The sequence below is a fragment of the Globicephala melas genome, chromosome 6 (genome assembly GCF_963455315.2).
Source record: "Globicephala melas chromosome 6, mGloMel1.2, whole genome shotgun sequence".
Lineage (NCBI taxonomy): Eukaryota > Metazoa > Chordata > Mammalia > Artiodactyla > Delphinidae > Globicephala > Globicephala melas.
The window spans coordinates 37494330-37516967 of NC_083319.1; the positions used below are offsets into that span (position 1 = coordinate 37494330).

The 22638-nt window shown below is 40.4% G+C and overlaps 1 protein-coding gene across 2 annotated transcripts in view; it reads right to left on the reverse strand.

The window, feature by feature from the left end:
- Window positions 1-22638, reverse strand: part of UNC13B (unc-13 homolog B) — a 224849-nt gene that overhangs the window by 94816 nt on the left and 107395 nt on the right. Inside the window, exons 8-9 of one of the 2 annotated variants that reach the window (XM_030884175.2) lie at window positions 12225-12459; window positions 1301-9352 (exon numbers count right to left, since the gene is read on the reverse strand). In XM_030884175.2, coding sequence (XP_030740035.2) covers window positions 1301-9352; window positions 12225-12459 — 8287 coding nt within the window. The remainder of the gene's footprint in view (window positions 1-1300; window positions 9353-12224; window positions 12460-22638) is intronic. The other variant, XM_060300789.1, reaches the window with a different exon arrangement.

Genomic DNA, 22638 nt, shown 5'->3' on the forward strand with positions numbered 1-22638 from the left:
AAAGGAAATTTGTTCCCCTGGTATAAGAGGCAGCAGCTATAGCAAATGTGGCAGTGAATCGTGACCAGAAAGAATACTATTCAAAGTTACTCCCTTAAGCCGTATACTGAATTTGGGGGATTCAGTCCTATTCAAAATGGAGGGACTTGGGGATGATCTATCAATATAAGATCTATCCTAGCCCATTTGGATAGTTCCATCCCAAGTCAGAGGCCCGTTGTTTTACTTCTGGTATTCTGCTGGAAAGCCTCCGTGCAAAAGGACAAGGAATTTCCTTGCCAAAGAGTCAAGCTTTAACTAAAGGGCTTATGTTTACTCTTGGCCAAATGAAGATAAATCATTATTGTTTTCCAGTGATATTTTCCCTATGATTCCTCCCAATTATCTGGTATTTCCAGGCTGATTTCTGATTCTTCATCCCATGCAGGATAGGTACCAAGCCACTGTTCTGAGTAGTTCCCAGCACACATATACACATGAACATGTGTGCGCACATACTCACATAACCTCCAAAGTACTTGACCAGCCTCTTTGGACTGGTTTGGGCCAGCGTTCAAGGCAGCATTCTTAAAATGCCCTGTATGGTGCTTCTTCTTAGGGGAAATAATAGTATCCTTTGCAGGTGGACCCTGCACAATGATCCAGACTGAATAACTACAGCAAACGATAGCCCTGAGCTCCTGTGAGACTGTACTGAAAGCACTTATCAGACACCAGTCTCATGGGTAGTAAAATGCAGAGACTGGAAGAAGCTGTGCAAATCCATACGGAATATATATAGTATAGATTATTCCAAGCCATCCTTTGCATTTTGTATTTTACTTAATACCCTCATTGCCACTGGAGAAAGCATCTTAGAAGACTTGGAAAAGCAAAGCAAAGTAGGTCTCTCCTAGCTATTACAGATGTAAGTGCCAAAGGCCCAAGGAAGCATTCTAGCCTATCATGTGGTTGTAATTAATATATGCCACTCAGTGACTTGCTGCCTCTTCTTGCCCTCCCTTCTCCATTCTGCATTATTCAAGGCAGAGCAAACCAGAGTGAGTAAATCTCATGACCTAGTCTTCCCTTTAAGCAGGAAGCTCCTTGTTCCAATAAATGAATTACATTTGGCAGAGAGAAGATGACAATATCCACCTATTATTTCTTCTTACTTAACCCCTAATTAACATGAAGCTCAGGCGCTGGGAAAGACACAGGAAGGATAAAAAGCAGGCTATGATTAAGCTACCACTAAGTCACTGCATCATAAATGGTCAATTCTTTAAAATCATTTATGATGCTTTAGTTGAGAACAGGCCTTTTGCTGGTCTTTGGTTCCTTGATGTCATGTAGAACAACTGGCTGCTGTACATTTGAATCAGAGTCAATGCTAGCAGGCGCTGTCTCCTCTTCATGTGTTTCTGGCTGGTGAAGTAGCTCAGAGACAGTGCAGTGTTCTTCCTCATGACTCTCTGAAGGACAGGTGGGGTCAGAGAGGTTATCTTTGGTACCCCCGTGTTCTCCAGATGCTGGGATTTCCTGATGGTTTTCCACTTCTCCAGGCCCTGAAAGCTCATGAGCACATATACTTGGCCTGGTCTCCAGCTGCCCAGAGGTCCCAGAGGGCTGAGTCAAAACCTTAGCTGGCTCAGCACTGGCCCCAGACACTTGAGAAGACTCCAAAGTTTTGTCAGCCTCACTGAATTTAAGGTCCTGATCACTGCTGATAACCAAAACTGGAGAGGAGGATTCTGCAGGCATTTGTTCAGGGTCCCATTTGTTCTGTTTCGGCCACGGGAATGAAAGATCCAGCTTCTTTCCAAACCTTAGTTTTGAATCACTTGCCACTGCACTACTCCCTTTCCCCTCATTACCTCCCTCAAATAGAGTTGACAACTTCTTAAAACTGGACATTAAACCAGTCTCTGCTGCCCTATTGCCAGAGGAGGAAGGCGAGGAAAAGAAAGAGCTCAGTGGTTTCCGATAGTCAGTAGCAGAGGATGGGAAATGGAGTTTTGGCCAATTGATCATGTTTGGGATTTCAAAATGAGGACTTGGCTGCTCCGTTTCCTTGGGGACTGCGGGTGGACCTTTCTGGGCATCAAGTATCCCATAGTTTTCTTTGGCACAAAGCACAGGTTCCTCCAACGGACAGTGAGAAAGGTACCCTTGGGTTTCCAGTGTGGCACTCTGGCCAACACTTGCCTCACTGAACACTGTAGTATTGGTTTCTAGTGAATTGGTTGCCTGTAGCTCTAAGAAGTCTTGGTTTGTGGAGGCAGATTGCATATCTGGCTCTGGCTCAAGAGGAAGAGGTAGGTGAATTGGAGGAGGAAGCTCTTTGGCAATCCAGGTAGGTTCTGGATGCAACTGTGCTGGCAATGAGATATGCTCTGCTTCCAATGATGCCTCTGTGTCTGTACCCTGCAACATCCCCATGTCTCCTTCATCACTCAGAGACAATACTCCTTGCCCAGTATCGTCCCCTGAGACAGAAGATGCAGCCTCAATTGTTTCAGAACGTTGGGGTTCTGGAATATTGTCAGGAATATTATTGTTTTCCATTTCAGTTGTTAGGTTAGGATCATCCGTCAAGGTCTCCGAGTCTGACTTTGCACTAACCACAGTCATTCTACAGTCACTGACTATAGCTTCTGAATTGAGTGCTCCAAAGGTAGCTTCTTTCCACAAATTTTCGGGAGGTACTGATTCTTCAGTATGTCTGGAACCACCATTTTGAAGCAATGCAGTAGCTGGAATAGATGATTCTTGTTTGTATGTCTCTGGTTTGGGACTTTTAAAAAGTCCAAATAACTCACCTGTGAGAGGCTGAGATGATGCACCAGAAGGAAAAGAGAAAAAGGAGTTTTTCTTTGGAGGTTTAGGAGAAGAGAAAAGCCCAGAGAAAGTTTTAGGAGGTTCAATTAAGGACCCAGAGAAAGATTTCACTTTGGTCACAAACCCTGAAAGCATTTCTACTGAAGATTCCAACATTGATTTGTCTTCCACTTTATCTGCATCTTGACTCTGGAGGTGCCCTGTACATCCTGGCTCCACAGAGGAAGAAGCTGGCTCCAGGATCTGTGTTAAGATCTCATCGGGGGCCTTTTCTAAGGGCAAGTTCAGTGGGTCACTAGTAAATCTTTCACTTTGGTGGTATGTAGTACATGCGTCAAAATGGTTGAGCTTTTCAACCAAATGGCTATCATGTGAAAAAGAGCTGGCTGGTGAGTCACTCAGAAAGGCTTCCTGTATGAAAGCCTCTTCTTCATGGGGAGATACCTCAAGGGTCTCTGGACCAATGAGCAGTGTTTCAGACTGTGCCTGCAATTGTGGTGAATGAGGAACAATGTCTTTTCGTGACTGACTTACCTGGAAATCTTTTAAAGATGTCCCTGGTCCATTACTGGAACCTAGTTTTCCTGGATAGTCGTTTTCTACATTGAGCTCATCTGCAAGGGAGGTAACCTTAGTGATGTTGCTAATGGAAACACAAGGAGCCATTTGCTGTTCATGAACTACCTCCGGGACTATGCTACCTCTAATGTCATTAGAATCTTCTCTAGTCATTGTATTACTCATGTCTACAAAAACACTTGGCTTCTTACAGGGCTGGGAAGTCACTGGAGCAACAGCTGAAAGGCTGTGTTTTTCCCCAGGAGTCTGCTGCTTTTCATCCAAAAAGGACAAGTTGAAGAAACTGAAAGAGCTATTAAGAGAGGTATTCTTCTTGCTGCCTGAGTTAGCAGTGGAAAAAAAGGAAGGAAGTGTGAATAGCCCTTCTCCTTGAGATGTGGTTCTTGGTAGAGTAGTAAAGGCTCTGTTCTCAGATTTTTCGGATCCAGTCAGGAAAGAAAATATACTCTTTCTGGTTGGTAATTCTGGTTGGGATGGAGATGTTGTGGCAGTTGAAAAACTCTGGTCTTTGTCAGAAGAATGATCTTGTTCATTTGAATTTCTTCTGCTCAGAATATCTAATGATATTTTATCACTTCTTGGAACTTCTGTCACTGTAGACACACCACTAGTCTCTACTGAAGAATCTCTGGAGGATTCTTTGAGACAACCTGTTGAGAAAGATGAATTTGGTGACTGGTAGAGTTGGTGGTCTCTGGAGGGTGCCTCTTCGTCAGTCAAATGATCACCCTGGATCTCCCTAATTGATGGTTCCTTTAGCTCACTGTCATCAATAGTAGTCTGCTTGTTCAGATTTCTAACTCGAACCTTCCCTTTAGAGGAAACTGGTGCAGCAGGAAAGTTCCCAACATCCTGTTTAGTTAGATGTGCAGGATTAGGACTTGACTTGACCTCATCCTTATTAGTCATTGAAGAAACAGACATATTTTCAGTTGTCTGTTTAGGAGATACATTGGTTTTAAAGAAATCCCCAAGGGAACCAAAAACACTTGAAACACCAGGAGATTCATTCTTTTCCTGAGATGATATCTTTCTATTTTTATCACCATTCTTTTCTAAATTTGGTGATCCTTCTTTATTCACCTGGGTTTTAAAGAAGTTCAAAAATCGAGATTCCTGTTTCTCGTTTGCTACTGCACTTACTGAAGAGTCTTCTCCCCGACCAAAGAGTTTCAGTGCACTTTTAAATAATGTTGTCTCAGACTCTTTGGAAGACTGGTCCTGAGGAGGCTCACAATTCTTGCATTCATCCCTACTAAACTGTGATATAAGAGGAATTGAAACAGAATCAGCTGTAATCATCTTGTCATCTTCTATATCTGATTGAGCCTGAGAAGTTGTTTGGTTTACCTGGAAAACAGATTTTAACAAATTTTGTTTTTTCACATGAACGCTTTTATTTAAAGGGAATTCTTTCTTCATATTTTTAGTAAATTCTGGTCGCTGAACATTGGATACCATTTGTCTCTCTGAATCCTTCTTGAGAAGACTTTCTTCCTCATTTTGGGAGTTACTCTCTAGTTGCTTACTCAAGATTAATGACTGAAGACCATCATTTGTGATCTCTGCTAAGTTTGACTGCTGATCTATTTTCTGCATGGCTGAAGACTCTAAGGATTCATTCTTATCAAAATTCAAAGTACTTCCAGTTGAAGCACCCAAAGCAGAAAATAACGAAGTCACTTTGTTCAATGATGACATCTCTTCTGTTTGCTGTGGGATGTTAGTCTTATTTTCAGGATGAACCAAAGAGGCAGCTTCTTCAGAAGAAGACTGGATCCACTGGAAACTGGAAAGGTTAACTGACGAATCCTTCGCTAGAGTCTGATTCTTATCTCCCTTTATCATTTGATTTTTATTTAAGACATGATTACCAATCGTTCGGGGCTGATTTCTGAGATCCAATGTACACTCAGAGTCTTCAGAACCACCCAGGCTTTCTTTAAAAGATACAAAATCTCCCTTTGACTTTTGAGGAGTATAGCCTGAAAAATCTAATGGTTGATCCCTTTGGCCATAACTTGACTTTTCAAGTACTTGTGAAAACATTCCTAAATTTAGATACATTGGTCCCTCACTTCTTGGCAAAACTACAGATAAATCAAGAGGGTCATCAATTGGTTCCTCTTCAACATACCACAGTAATTCATCTTCCCTGTCAAGTACTTTAAAACTGTAAGCAGGAATAGTGCTATCATCTAATGTAATATTTGATAGATCATTTGTCTGTAAGTCACAACTCAAATACTCTTCATAAGAACAATCAGGTATAAATAAATATGCATACTGCCCAGTAGAATCAGTAAGGAAAGAATAGATATATTGACCATCGTGGAACATAAAATATCCATAATCTCCATCCTCCGATGGCCACCACACTCCATTTTCAAGACATGACAACCATTCCTGGTATTCATAACAAACACTTGAATAAACAAAGTTTTCATCCATTCTTAATGAGTCTAGATCAGCTACGGGGCATGTACTCTTCTCATAACCTGAAGAACAACTTAAGTCAATGGGCAATTCTTCTAGTGCCTTCTTAGTCTCATTAATTGGAAGATAACCAGAATTTCCATATAATGAGTTAGCTGCCCACATATCACCTCTCAATAAGTAATCTTCATTAAATGCTAACTGGTTGAATGATTCATGTAGTAAGTCACACCAAACGACACTGTTTAGATTTGTTCTCCACTCCAAGATATTTGCATTTTGATCTTTTTGGCAAAAATTTATTGCTGGATTTTCTGAGTCAGGCCACAAGAAAACATCGGCTGATGGAAATGTATTTTGATTCAACATATAATAAACTGGCTGAAGTTTTCTGGAATTTTTAGAGAAATCTTTTATATCAGAATCCCATTCATAAGAGAAAGGATTGTTCATCTCTTCAAAAGCCTGATAGTGGTTTGATTGACTAAGAATGTTAGTATTTAGCACAGGTGAATTTAACTTGTTAGAATTTTCATGTAGTTTTGCCTCAAGAGCATGGTGTGGTGTCTGCCTCTTAGCCAAAGATTTCTCTAATAGGTCCTGCTGAGCAGTTGGAGTGCAGTGAAGTACACTGTTCTCAGAAGAGGGGAAATTCTTTTCACTTCGTTGGTTTTTCCATGTAGGAGGGCAATAATGGCTATCAACCCAAGCATCAGATAATGGTATGTTTTCTTTAGGTAAAGATAAGCAGCTTTTTATGAAGCCAGAAGTTTCCTGTTTTTCATGGTTCCTCTGGTTCTCAAAAGTCACACATGAAGTAACAGGGATCTCATCCAAGGATAAATGTTTTTTTCCATTCAAACCCTTTAGGTCACCTAAAGACATGGACTTTGTTTCATCTGGCTTACAATCAGTCATACTGCTATTTGATTTCAAGTTAAATATTCCAGAGAATAAGCTCAGTGTATTATTCCTGTGAGGAGAGTCATCTTTCTTCACATTTAATTCTTGTTGATTAGACAAGTTTTCAAGAGAAGAAAACCTGTTAAACAGGCCAGAAAGGAGGCCTCCTTGGGTTCTTTTCTTGGAAGCTTTATCTACAAGTTTGTCATCACTCATTTCATCAACCAAGGTGGGTTTCGAAATGGTAGAAGTAAATGCTAATGAAGAGTCTGGTACTGTTGAGGATGTCACTTGTGTAAAATTCTTACTTTCTCCTAAAGAATCTGAAGGTATATGCTCTTTGGACACAACTCCAGGAATGTTTAAGGTATCTCTTTCACAGTTCTCTATTGCTGTGTGGTCACTTGAGTGTAATTCCTCTATACTCCCAAATTTCCCAAGATCATTAATAATATTTGGAGCCGAATAAGACTTTATTTTATTAAGTGTGACATCTTCAGGAGTATTTATTTGGTCACTCTTATTAGACGTCTTTATATCACATTTCCCTAGATTACTATGAATATTTGGAACTGAACTAGATTTTATTGAACTAAGTTTGGCATTTGCATGGCAATTTCTTTGGATCTCTTCATCAGTGGTTACTGCTGAGCCATGAAAACTCTGGTCATTGACAGTTTTATGGCTGTCAGTGAAAGAAAATTTAAACAAAGGGAGCATGCTTCCTTTCTCTCTTACATCCTGCTGCTTTTCAGAATGACTAAGAACTTTGAAAATTGGAATATCTAATTTTCCACTAAAGGAAAAGGAATGCCCACCTTTCTTAGGGCCCCTTTCCCATCCATCTTCCTCCAACTGGTGAATTTTCATAGAGTCTGACAAAGTCTCCTTTGAATAGGTCTCAGGGGAAGTGAGCAAAAACTGGCTAAAGGATTTTCTGAGTGGCTCAAGGAAATCATCATCACCAGTAATTTTGTCCCCCTCTAATGGCTTTGAAGATGGCTCTTTATTTGCAGTTCTGCTGTCAGCTTCACAATGATGTCCTAAAGTATCTTTGGCACATATTTTTCGTTGATCTGGTAACAGAGACAGATCTGTACAGGGTTCTCTTTCCAACGGACTCGCAACATCATCTTTCTCATTTGCAGAATGAGCTAAGTTAGAATGTTCAATGGCTGCTTGGGAAGACAACAAATCCTCACTTAGGGGCATTTGGTAGTGAGGAGTTTCTCTATCACTCCTATCCAAAGTGACAATGTTACTGTCATTGCCAAGGGTATCTTCCCTTTGATTTGACTCCGAACCACACGCAACAAAGTTTTCCTTTCTCGTTGGCTTGCTCCGGTCATCATCTTTTTTGGTTTCATCCTTTTCCAAAAAGATTTTTAATGGATTTAGCATGCTGCAAACAGACTTTATAACTGAACTCTGACTCTGTGAAGCAGAGTCCCTTCCAATAGTTTCTGTTGGATCCTGAAAGTTTAAACTTCCAGTTTTACTGTCCATGTGCTCATTTTCAGAGGTTTTGTCATGTTTGCCAACGTCCTTATTGTCAACTGTTTGAGAAGATAATGGAGATGGAGATTGTATGGAAAGACCCTTCTCTGATACTGACTTGGCTCTGGGTCTAGATGGCGAATTAATCGCCTCTGTCTGATTAAGAGTTTCTGTTTTCTCTGGAACTAAATAAACCAGCTTTTCCACAGAGGTTGTTAGATGCTTTGTGCCTGAACCCACCTTTTCTGTGAGTGAACTGAATAAAGAACCAACAGCACATTTTACTCCATTCAGCTCAGGGAAAGAGATGGCTTTGTCCTTGTCATTCTTGGCAATGTTTAAAGATGGTATTTGATCCCCTGGCATTTTCTGTTCTGCATTATTAACAGTACTATTGTGTTTAAGTGTTTCTTTAGTTTTTGAAAGGGAGCCAAATCTATTAATCTCCTCTTCCTTCTCTGCTAAATATTCTGACACTGTTTCTACCAAACACTGAAGCTCATCCATTGTATCAATACAGTCCTCCTTGGGTTCCTCAATAGAGGAAGGGGTCATCTCTTCCATGGGGCACCCAGACAGATTTCCAAGTGTGTCTGTAGCACAATTCATCCTTTGTGATGCGAATGCAGGATTTGCTCTATAATATTCTTCTGGAAAACCTCCAATATGATGGACATTGGATGGATGACATGTTGGTGACAGTAAATCTTCCTGCTTATCAGAAACGGGGGAACCCAGAAGTTCATCAGAAGTACTGCTGGCAGAATCTTCAAGAATATCTAATGGAGTGAAATTAGTGACATGCTGGTTTAAGCCAGATGCCTTTTCACAGTCCTTAGAACAACCAGAAAGATCATAATCATGACTTTCCAAGTTAGTGGTCCACATGCCACTCTTAACCACAAATCCATTTTTGTAGGGACGCAAAACTGGGTAATTTTGTTCCTTCTTCTCAACGTGGCAAAGGTTACAATTTTCAGTGTTAGGATATGTACTTTTCAAGTTAGTCTTAGTTCCTGATTTATCATCATATTGGCTTTTTTCACTGCCTTCAAAATGACTATATAAGGGTGTCTTTTTCCTTCTCCTATCTATTGTATCATATTTCTGAGGATATCTAGAGAAAGTAGATGTTTCAAACTTAAGGTCATAATTAAAGGCAGTAGAGAATTCTGTCTCTTGGCTTTGAGATGGTATCTTTTTCCAATTCTTATACTTTGGTTGTATTTGTTGGCTGTAATATTTATCAGTTTTTGAAAGAGTTCTCACATCTTTTACCCCTTCGTCCTTTAAGTTTATGTTACTGTTTTCTAGAGCTTCTTGTGACATCTTCCCCTCTATCTCCTCATATATACCTTCTTGCTCTTCACAGTCAACATCAGAGAAATATGAAATAATCCTAATTTTGTCATTTTGAACCTGTAAGCCTTGTCTGATGTAAAGAGATAAAAATGGAAGAATAGTAAGGCAAGAAAAAAAGGAAAAACAGGGAAAAGGAAGAAAAATTATAAGATTTAGTACATATTCAATGAGAAAACTAAAATTAATAAAATTATCAATTTGATAAAACCATTCAGACTGAAAAGACAAGATAAGGAAATCCACATGTTCTTACATCAGTATTATAGCAATGTAGTCAAAAAGTTTTTCCACATTAGAAAAAGAATACCTATAACAACTTTAAAATACTTCACTTGCTACCATTAACTATTTAGGATCCTTTTGTTTTCTAAGAAAGAAAGAAACAAACAAAATGAACATATTCCATCAATATTTAGAATATATTTACAATGCCAAAGTTTAGAACTGTTAAATAATCCATAAAAATATATCAAGGGATTTCAAGAAATCTAAATTTGTTGATGAATTTGGATCTGAAAAGCCGCCAAGCTGTTAACTTGCTGAAGGTTGTATTTTAGGCAGTACAGCCAAGAATATAGTCAAACATACTACTTTTAAAAAAATATATATGTATAAAAGATAATAAAAATAATCTTTGACTACCATAAGTCAAACCCTGTTATAGTACCACAAAGAGAAAATTATTTAAAGCATCATAATTTGTCGTTTGTGAAATCTAAAGGCTATATGTTTTGAGGATCACAGTGAAATGAAAACCTTTCCCTATACTGATTACAGAATCAGAAGCTACACGCCCAACTTAAGTCAGTGAATACAGAAGACAGCCAACCTTACTTTCACTGAAGTTAGAGACTGCCTATTTCCTGGGTACTGAGGTGGGGGTGGAGAGAAGGCCTGCAGACTCGGAGCTTGTCAGCTCAATGTGTTCCTTTATAGATCTAACAGCCATTAGCATTTATTTAGGAAACAGAAACAACATCAAAGTGGTCACTTAGTCACTAAAAATCGTCAAGAGTGAGAAACAGAATACTAACACAATCTCAGGTATCATCCCAGAGACCCTTAATTACAAAAAGAAAGGTAACTTTACATTGCAGAAATCTAGTATGTATACCAGATTAACCAAGAGATCAAACTAAACGTCAACAATAATGAGACAAGGTAAAATGTGACTGCTGAGGCATTGTGAAGGAAACATCTATGCAGTGTTTTTTGCCAAAAATGTTTAACCTGATTCTAAACATGAAAAAACAATCAGATCAAACCAAATTAAGAGGCATTCTCAAAACTGGTTGGGACTCTTCAAAAAATGTTAGTGCCTCAAAAGACAAAAAGAAAAAAAAAAAAGTATGGGAATTTTGTTAGGTTATAGGAGACTACAGAAACAGGGAAATTACATGTAATGTACCATAATCCTTAATTGGATCCTGCATCAAAAAGGAAAAAATATATATAAAGAACATTATTGGGACAACTGGAAAATTTTAAATATGGTCTATATGTTAAATAATATCATTGTATTGTCAAATTTCTTGAGTGTGATCATAATATTAAGGTTATATAAAAGAAAGTCCTCTTTCTTAGGAGTTACATGCTGAAGTACCTCCTGGTAAAGTAACATGGTATCTGCAACTTACTTTCAAATGGTTCAGAAAAAAAAAATGTATGTGTGGGACTTCCCTGGAGGTCCAGTGGTTAGGACTCTGTGCTTTCACTGCTGAGGGCCCAGGTTCAAGCCCTGGTTGGGGAACTAAGATCCCACAAGCTATGTGATGCAGCCAAAAAAAGAAAATGTGTGTGTATATAAACATATATTAGAGAGAATGAGATAAAGTAAATGTAACAGAATGTTAATACAACTGGCAAGTCTAGGCAACATGAATATGTGTGTTCATTGTACTGTTTCTCTAAATTTTAAGTCTGATTTTTTTTAAAGTTGGGTGAAGAGTAGGGAGCATATATGTATGTATTTGCTTTTATACTCATAAATATATGATGATGGTCTACGGAAGGGTAATAAGAAACAAGGGTGGTAAGAGAACTAGGAGACAGGAAGGTGATGCAGTAGAGGAGGACAACAGGTGTGGGTGGAAAATTCTTTGCTGTATAGTACGTAGCACACCTTAATATATTTTTACATGTAAATGTTTTATGTATTTAAGAAATTAATAAAAAGGTTTTCTTTTTTTAAGTCCAGCAGAAGTACTGAATCTGCTATAGTGAGATCATGTTGGTTTTCTTCTGAAGTTCCCAGGGAAATATTTAGGTAGGAAGAATTATCCAAGCATGTAACATCTGTGATTTTCTTTTTTTAATCTTGGTGAAAGGTGTATCAAAATCACTGGCTGGGCAGAGAGATGAGCAGGCTTTTTTCAGCCATCCACCCCAAGTGGGCCTGCCCTCACCTGATGATCATAAAGAAAGTTCTTACTGATGGATATGCATAAATGTGAACATATGGAAGAGGAAAAAAAAAGACAGAATCTACATAAAATGGCTGCAGGTTGATCCACCATACTGCTATATTTCCTCTGTCACCTCAGGTTAAGGTACCCAAATCCTTGATGTCAGTTGCATCCTGGGACCTGCATACTAGGAAGAGAAAGTGCTTTGTTCCCAATACCCACCTGAGGGCCCGCCGCTCTGGATAATCGAGGTCATAACTTTGCACAGAGTCATTGCAAGAGTCCCGGGAACTGCCCTGAAGCAGCAGCTGCTGTGGCAATCGCGCAGGCACAGGGAATTGGTGCACAGAAGCATTGGGCTGGGAAGTCGTATGGTAAAGAGGTGGGATGCTATTGCTGGCCTCACTGCGATAGTCACTATCTCGGTCATCAACGGCACTATCAGGATCTTCAAAAGCTGTGGAATAAGCAGAGTCAGTCAAAGCACCCCAGCTTTACTTAGTTCTTCAGAATTTTTTTCTGCTTCTAACTGTTGTAGCCACAAGCCTGGACCTTGAGAACAAGAGCAAACTGAGCTGCACATGAGCCCAGTGACCTCAAGTCATGCAAAAAACTGTCTCAATATCCACAAGTCTCTCTCCTTATCGAATGAGATAAGACATTTGGTTTAATTTTAGTGCTGATTCTTAGAGGAGTTCCAAGTTGCATTTTCCCAATGCAGAATTCTCTGGAATTCTGCTTCTCTAAGCTATCATAACCCTAGTAAAAATCTGCTTTTAAATGTCTTAAATAGATTCTGCCCCTGTACTATTACCAAAATGGGGCAAAAGGGGGAGAAACAGTTTTTCCATCTCTTAGAAAAGAGAAATTTTTGTTTAAAGTTAGCATGGTGTTTTCAGACTCTAAAAACACATGGTTGAATCAAATAAGCAGGTCCACCATCGGAAGCTGGTCCAAGAAATCAGGAAGGTCAAAGCCAAGACTTAGAAGTCAAGTTAAAAGTTCTAGATGCAGCTGAGAACAGCAGCAGTCTTACTGTCTTGCTGCAACATTGGGTTTTTCTAATAATTTCTGTCGAGCACCCACACTCTGGGCTCAGAATTCCCATCCCAAGCCTGGGCTGACGAAGAGGAAAACATGTGCACTGTCAATGGGGTCTTACTGACAATGCAGCCTAGTTTATCTAACAGCAGTGACTACAATTTCATAGAATTATTTCTGCTTTTCAGGCCAGCACCTGACTAGCTACAGTTTTTTCTTGATGTTAGCTAAAATGACCACAGTTACAAATCCTGCTCCAAGCAAAAGTAAAAATATGCAATACTGTGCTTGGAAAAGGAATTCAACCTAATAGTGTGCTGTAGTTTATTTTATATAGAAGTCATTTCTGATACCATATCCATATGTGTATAATTAATAAGGTCCCATATGTTCTTTCTTGCCAAGTTTCTATTAGGCTCACAATAAGGAAAAGGAACATTCACCATCCAAAATGGAGATACTTTTAGCAGATGATGGACTCCTCATATTAGGAATTTTAAAAAAATCTTGGTAGCAATGTGGACAGTGGAAGCCTCCTAATGACCATAAATTAGGCTTTTACAAGTAGGAGATAAGAACATATACTGACACAGTGGAAACAGAAAAGAGTTAATGAACTAGAGAAAAAAATCCAGACAGAAATAATACAACCTGGGGACAAACGGAAGGTAATAGGGAAATGACCCCTTGGCTTCTACATCAGACAACTTGGTAGATAATCCCACTAAAAGAGACAGGGAACACACAACATGTGGGTTCCAGACAACACTTGGGGTTACAGCTGGGAGTAGGGGTAAGAAGATCTTACAAGCTTTTCCCACTTGAGTTTAAGGCAACATGTGAACATGAGAAAAGAAGAGAATGATCAGAACTCCAGGGGAAAAAATCAGTATGAGAAAGAGGCTAAGCTTCAAATGGTCAGGAACAATACCAATCAAACATAGGGGATGCAAAGCATTCTGATTACAAAGCACTCTGATCACACATTAGGAAAGAGAGACTTTGGAGGTACTGATTTTAGACCTTGATGCATTTGCTGTTCTGAAGACTAGAAAGGATCAAGGGACAAAAACCAGTATGCCATTCAGACTTAATTCTTTCTGAACTCATGGAAGGAGTAAGTGTGAAGAAGTCAGCGCTGGATTATTCATGCATACAGATGAGGGGGCAGAGGCAACAAAAGAGACAAAGCCAAAAGTGTATTTAAACTCTGGTAGGAGAATATGCTATTAGTTTATAATCTAGAGAACCAAGATTTAGTCTCCAAAGAAGCAGCAGTGATAGACAATCCTACTGCTTATGAGTCCAGAAGAGGGTAGCTCAGCCAGAGGTAGGAGCCCAGGATCCAGAGCCAGAAACTACCTGGATAGACCCTTAGTTTCTCACTGCATCTGACCTACTACTCCTTAATAATGCTCTGCTTTATTCTGTTAAGCTAAGGGGGGGAATATTCCAAAAATTCCTAAAGGCGGACACATTTCCACACTGAAGGAATAAAGGGCAAATACTAAGAAATAAAGTGTCAGGACTTCCCTGGTGGTGCAGTGGTTGAGAATACGCCTGCTAATGCAGCGGACATGGGTTTGAGCTCTGGTCCGGGAAGATCCCACATGCCTCGGAGCAACTAAGCCGGTGCACCACAACTACTGAGCCTGCGGTCTAGAGCCTGTGAGCCACAACTACTGAGCCTGTGTGCCACAACTGCTGAAGCCTGCACACCTAGAGCCCGTGCTCCACAACAAGAGAAGCCACCGCAATGAGGGGCCTGCGCACTGCAGCGAAGAAGCCCCCGCTTGCTGCAACTAGAGAAAGCCCACGTGCAGCAACGAAGACCCAACGCAGCCAAAAATAAATAAATAAAAATAAATAAATTTATTTTTAAAAAAAGAAACAAAGTGCCTGTGGAAAGAAGAGGCCAGCAGTAGCAGAAAAGAGAGTATGAAAAGTAGGAGGGGACAGGAAAAAGGAAATACGAGGAAGTGAGGTGAGACAAAGGACAGGAGCAGAAAAAGGGTAGGTCAAGGGCAACAGCCAGCTTTTCTCCCCCTATACCATCCCTAGTTTCTTCATAAAGTAAATCTCCTAGCACCACCAAAGTTGATTAGAAACTAAAGAGGCAAATTAAGGAAAAGCCTTGAATGAAAGAATTGTACTTTCAGTGTAGCAGCGACAGTCTGTTGTTACTGGCTCTACACTCTACCCCACAGTAGTATTTCACCTAGAACAGAAAACTTCTGGCTTCACTGAGAAAGACAGACCGAGTACAGGTTTGGTTACTCAGCTTAAGGCGGACTTGTGAGCTAGTTTGAGGGCAAAATTTGAGAAGTCCCTTGAAATTAAAAGGCTGGGAAAATTTACTCATTCAAATATTTATTGAGTACCTATCAGTGAAGGCTAAACAACACAGAAGACTCAGCATATAGAGTCAGTCTAATAGCAGAGAGAAAATATGGATACAAATACAAGGATGTATCTATCATGAGAATAGTACTAACCAAGTGCTGTATGAGTTGACGGTCAGGTCATTTCCTGTTAGGGTGAACAAGGAAATCATTATGGAAGATATGACTCTGAAAGACTGGAGGGTTTTCAATAGGTGAAGATGGGGGGTGGGGGAATACCTTCTGGAATCTGGACAAAAGCAATGGCATGAGTAAAGGCCTGATGGTGGAAAGGCTATATATATTTTGGTAAAACATTTTGTAGCTCATTTAGCAGGTACATGAAAGGACATGGAAGGGAATGAGAGAAAATAAACCTGGAAGAGTAGGATCGGGAAAGTAATTTAATCTGGGGCAAACATGGGCCCCAGGCAGAAAGCAGGCACTCAAACAAAACAGAATGAAATACTGAACAACAAGGCTCTCTAGTATGTGGTGCTCCTGGATTAAGTCCCCATCTTTAAATCCAGAATACAGGGAGAATTTTCAGAGAAGGAAACAGAATTCAAACCTTTTTTTTCTTTTTTCATGGCTTACTTTTTTCTATTTGAAAACCTTAAGTTATCTGAGCTCTCTTAGGCTGCCTTTGAGTAGTTTCCTGGTGCAAATACCCAGGATTCAGATGACAGAAAGTACATGCCCCATAAGAAATTCTAGTGACAGGACAAAATTTGGCCTCTCTTAGTATCTATTGGATATCTAATCATTGGGACTCAGTCAACCCACCCACCTCCCCTGTCAGATAGGTAACACAGACAGTAATGTCAGCCTAGGGCTGTGAATCTTGTTGGAAAGAACTAGATGCCCACTCTCTAAGCTCAAAGTTGAACAAAGTTGGGCTTCAGCCTAGCTGGCCTGCTCCAAGGAAAGTCAAACCACGTCCTCAGCCTCTTGTTCACATCACAAAACCAATGACCCCTCCTAGGATGAACTTTCTCTTTCTAGTCACTGCACTCCTTAGCTAAGAGACCAAAGGAGAGAGTTTCCTCCAAAAGGTAGCTGACGGTACTACTTGGCTCTGGGGAAGAAAAATCAGGAGATCCTGTCAGGATTATAACTGAAACTTTGGTTTGAAATGAAATCTCTCTCTCTCTCTCTCTCTCTCACACACACAAACACACACACACAACACACACACACACACACACACACACACACACACACACACACACACACACAGTCTTCAGGAAACCAGCCTGAAAGGATATAACTTCCCACTGCAGGCAACTGTCTCCTGAGATTCAAGTAGGGGAAGAGGAGGGAATGGAATTATATATGCTTATATGCATGAATATCCAGCTTCATAGTCAGAGGGGGTATGTTAAAGGGTATGATCAAGAAAATTATAAGGTATTCAAATTCTTACGTACTCTGTTGGTCTCCCCAGCCCAAATAGGTCCAGTGACCTAAGAAAACCACAAGTGGTAGCAAAGAAGAAGAGTGATAGACAATTTTAGGACAAATTCAAAGAACATTTTCCATTCCACCAATTATTATATACCTTACCTTACTTGAGCCTACCCTACTTGTATTCCATTTATTTTTCATAACATGTAGAGGGCATATGCCTTCTACCAAGCAAAGTACTCTTGCTCTCTGCAATTCACTGTATAGAGAATAACAAAAAACTACTGCTTCCGGGGACTTCCCTGGCAGTCCAGTGGTTAAGACTCTGCACTTCCAATGCACGGGGCACGGGTTCGATCCCTGGTTTGGGGAACTAAGATTCCACATGGCACATAGTGCCTCCAAAAAATTAAAAAATAAATTATAAAAATAAAAACTACTGGGCTTCCCTGGTGGCGCAGTGGTTGGGAGTCCACCTGCCGATGCAGGGGATGCGGGTTCGTGCCCCGGTCTGGGAGGATCCCGCGTGCCGCGGAGCCGCTGGGCCTGCGCGTCCGGAGCCTGTGCTTCGCAGCGGGAGAGGCCGCAGCGGTGAGAGGCCCGCGTACCGCAAAAACAAACAAACAAACAAAAACAAACAAACAAACGAAAAAAAACCCTACTGCTTCCATACTCTTTTAAACCTCCTTCTGGCTGAGGTCTCTCTTAGAACAACATCACTGAGGAGCTAATATACTGTTCCATATTCAAAATGAGAAAAATTTAATCAGCTTCTAAGAAACCTTTCCTTATCTCTATGTTCACCAAACCTGAATCTACTGCAATATATCTATGAGAAGCTCAGACCTGGTTACAGTGGGAAAGTGAGTGATTCCCTTACCCAAGAGTGATGACATCCAATTTTGCTGCTCTCTATTGAAAGTTAAAAGGCCAAAGAATGGGCTTCCCTGGTGGCGCAGTGGTTAAGATTCTGCCTGCTAATGCAGGAAACACACGTTCGAGCCCTGGTCCGGTAAGATCCCACATGCCACGGAGCAACTAAGCCTATGCACCACAACTATTGAGCCTGCGCTCTAGAGCCCGTGAGCCACAACTACTGAAGCCCACACACCTAGACGCCGTGCTCCGCAACAAGAGAAACCACTGCAATGAGAAGCCCGCGCACCACAAGTAAGAGTAGCCCCTGCTCTCTGCAACCAGAGAAATCTTGTGCACAGCAACAAAGACCCAATGCAGCCAAAAATTAATTAATTAAAGAATCAAAAAATTAAATTAAATTTAAAAATTAAAAAAAAAAGCCAGCGGGCTTCCCTGGTGGCGCAGTGGTTGAGAGTCTGCCTGCTAATGCAGGGAACATGGGTTCGAGTCCTGGTCTGGGAGGATCCCTCATGCCGCGGAGCAACTGGGCCCATGAGCCACAACTACTGAGCCTGCGCGTCTGGAGCCTGTGCTCCGCAACAAGAGAGGCCGCGATACTGAGAGGTTCGCGCACCGCGATGAAGAGTGGCCCCCGCTTGCCACAACTAGAGATAGCCCTCGCACAGAAACGAAGACCCAGCACAGCAAAAATAAATTAATTAATAAACTCCTACCCCCAACATCTTCTTAAAAAAAAAAAAAAAAAAAAAAAAGCCAGGGCTTCCCTGGTGGCGCAGTTGTTGAGAGTCCGCCTGCCGATGCAGGGGACACGGGTTCGTGCCCTAGTCTGGGAAGATCCCATATGCCACAGAGTGGCTAGGCCCGTGAGCCATGGCCGCTGAGCCTGCGCGTCCGGAGCCTGTGCTCCGCGACGGGAGAGGCCACAACAGTGAGAGGCCCGCGTACCACCAAAAAAAAAAAAAAAAAAAAAGCCAAAGAATGGTATTAATCTCTAGTCTTCCAATATGTAATAAAACACTGTAGCGGGGACTTCCCTGGTGGCGCAGTGGTTAAGAATCCGCCTGCCAATGCAGCAGATATGGGTTCGAGCCCTGGTCCGGGAAGATCCCACATGTCGTGGAGCAACTAAGCCCATGCGCCACAACTACTGAGCTTGTGCTCTAGAGCCCGCAAGCCACAACTACTGAAGCTTGCGCACCTAGAGCCTGTGCTCTGCAACAAGAGAAGCCACCGCAATGAGAAGCCAGCACACCATAACAAAGAATAGCCCCTGCTCAATGCAACTAGAGAAAGCCCACATGCAGCAAAGAAGACACAATGCAGCCAAAAAAACAAACAAACAAAAAAACCACTGTAGCCTATTGGGCGCGCAGAGATAGCCACTTTTTTCTGAATTGCCTATAAGCTTTTTAATAAAATCCATTAAAACACAGAGGCTTTGACAGAAGAAAACTGAAAACAATTCCTACTCATTTTTCAAGATTAAAAAATTCAATATTAATTAAATTTAAATCCTATTCCACAGCTGAACTGAATTTGAGGCAACTAAGCTGACAAGGAAATCACTAAAAATGGGCCTTTATCCCAAGAAACAAGGAATAATGTGGCTTCATAGTTAAGAATATGGATACAGAAATCAAAGCTAAATTCTTCTGGCTCTGCCATGTACTAGCTATAAGATCTTGAAAAGGTTATTATAGATGTTTCCTCATCTGTAATTTGAGAATTATAATAATATGAGTCTCATTGGTTTCTGTAAGGATTACAAGAGAAAATCCATGTAAAGTACTTAGCACAGGTCCCCAGAAAAGAGTAAGCAATTTGCATTTCTTGTTGTTTTGTCATGTTGCCAGATTTTTGCTTGCCTTATAGGTTCCTAACAAATAGGTAGCAGGAAGATCAGCACACTCCAACAGTTGTAATGCCAGCTGAAGGATCAACAACGTCTGGGTTCAAAAGTCCTCAGAGTTCTGAGGGTGCAGCTACCTTAATTAAATGTTTGCCCTAAGACGCAAAATTCTGGAAGCACTGAATGATTCCAACACAGGCTGGTTTCACTACCTGAGTTAACTCCCAATCCTGGGAAAATGGGATTACAAATCAGTCACAGGCTGTGTAACTACACAGGGAGAGTTTTCTTCCTATGTACTCACCTTTTTCCTACCACCTATATCTCTTTCTTCTCATGTTAGTTTAGTGTGCAATTTTTAAATTTTTAATAATTTATTTAACTTTCTAACCATGGAGTGGAGGATAAAAATTCTCCTAGGCTATAGTGCAGTTGCCATAGCAAACATTAGAGGGTAATTACCTTGTTTCTTTTTAAAAGAAAACTGAAAAATAATCACATAGAACTTCAAAATACACCTATCAAGCTAGATGGCTTCAGGCAAGTGACAATGCTGCGTCTCACTGAAACTCTGGGCCCAAAGAGTGCTCTCTTTGCATTACACAGCCTCATTCTTGAACACCCAACAGCACTGCATAGCAGTTTCTTGTACATAGTAGGTGTTCAATAAATATCTCTTGTATGAATAAATCAAACGAATAATCTGATCCCATCTACTGGGTCCATCCCTAAACCATGAAAATAACAACAGTTATGCTCTCTGACTAACTAGTTCCCTATTCTCACTTCAGCCTGGTACCATTGTAAGAGAAATAACACCAGTTTAATTAGGCCAAGTTTCCTTCCTCACCCCAAAAAAGCACTAAAACATATCAGTAGTCAGTAGAACAATTACTGTGGATAGTTAGGTTTTGCTAGGCATAAGAACCAAGAAAAGGAGGGCGGAAATGTTCCAGGAAAAGAAATTATACATTCAAAGGCCCATTCAGTGAACTGAAAATAGTTCCAGCGTTACCTGAATGAGAAGCTGAAGGGTTATGGAAGAACCTGATCAAAGTGAGTCTTAAGTACATGTATGTTTAGAAATTTAGTAATGTTAGGAGTTTGTAATTATCTGGAGGATAATACAGAGCTATCACAGCTTTTAAGCAGGGGAGAGACAGGATCAGATTTGTCATTTTAGAAAGAGAATGGTGGTACAGTGTGGCCACTGGTTGGTACAGTAGGTAGACTGAAGACGTGTCAGGGAGGCTAGTAAGAGGCTATTGCACTGACCTAATGATGGCTTGAACTAAGGAAGTAGCAGAGGGAGCAGAGAAAAGTAGATACATTCATAAGATACGTCGGAGGTAAAGTCAATACGGTTTGATAAGTAACTGAATGTGGAAAGTGAGGAAAATAAAGCCTAGATAATATTGCCCAGGTTTTTAGCTTGAGCTACTGGGTGGATATGACATCATTCATTAAAAGAAATACAAAAGAGGGGAAGGTTCAAAGCGGTGATGATGAATTTAATGTTAGATGTATTTATCGGCTTTGTGGTAACTATGAGACATCTCAAATGACTATGTCTGGTAGACAGCTGGATATATGAGAAAAGAGATGTGGAGCAGAAGACTTGGATGTTTTCAGAACACAAGCTCCCATGAGGACAGGAATTTTTCTTCTTTGTTCCTTGCTATATCCTTAGTGCCTAAACAGTGCCTGGTACAAAGCAGAATCTCAACAAATATTTGTAACTGAATAGATAAAAATTAAATAAAAACAATGAGGTAGAGAGTATAGGATAAGAAAAAGACTGTGTATAGGAGAAGGGGGGAAGCTATAGAACAGCCACATTTAAAAAGCAGACAGACCAAAAAAAAAAAAGAACTGACAATATAGTGTTGGAGAGGCTATGGAGCATCTAGAAATCTCATACGTGGCTGGCAAGAATGCAAAGTGGTAGGCCTCTTTGGAAAATAATCTGGGCATTTCTTATGAAGTTATACACACACCATACAATCCAGCAATCCCCTTCCTATATATTTACCCAAGAGAAATAAAAACATGTTCATACAAAATCCTATATACAAATGTTTACAGTTGCTTAATTCACATTCACTAAAAATTGGAAACAGAAGTATCCTTCAGCTGATGAATAGGTAAACAAACCATGGTACATCCATACAGTAGAGTACTACTCAGGAATAAAAAGGAATAAACTAGTGACACACGTAGATGAGTCCCAAATGCATTATGATAAGTGAAACAAGCCAGGTTCAAAGCTACAAATTATATAATTCCACTTATATGACTTTCTGGAAAAGGCAAAACTTAGGGACAGAAAACAGATTAGTGGTTGTCACAGGCCAAGAATGGGAGAAGTTGACTACAAAGGGTTTAAGGGAATTTTTAGGGTTGATGGAGCTGCTCTATATCTTGAGTGTGGTTACAGTTACATGACTGTATGTGTCTGACAAAATTCATAGGACTGTACACTAAAAGGGAGAATTTTACTATATGTAAATTATACATTAATAAATCTGACTTTTAAAAAAAGGAAGAGTCCACAAAGGAGTCTGCAAAGAAGCTGGAGAGGAAGAAAACCATGGCATTGTGGTCCCTGGAGTCAGGAAAACAAGGTTTCAAGGAAGGAGTGAGTGGTTAACAAGTAGCAGTGCTACAGAGCAGTCAAAATAAAACTGAGAAAGTCCTACTGAATTTAGAAACAAAAAAGTTACGCATCATTTTTATGACAAATTTTAATGAATGAAAGCTAGAGCACAGTCTGTTCAGAAGCAAATGGAAGGAAGCACACGCAGTGGAAAATGGAGACATCAAGACATTCTACAATTCATGCAGTAAAATGTTCAACGTAAGCAAGGTGGAGGGTATTACTTATCACAGGACATCAAAAAGGTAGTAAGCAGAGAAAAGATACTGGCCAAACGAGCTGCAGAAAAACCTCCAAGTACATTAAGAGCGTATTAGAAAACCAGTAACATTCTCAAACTGGGCATTCACACATATCAAATGAGTGTCAAACTGGAAATTTTAATGAACAGGCTAATGTTTCCTACCTCCCTGGAGCTTCAAA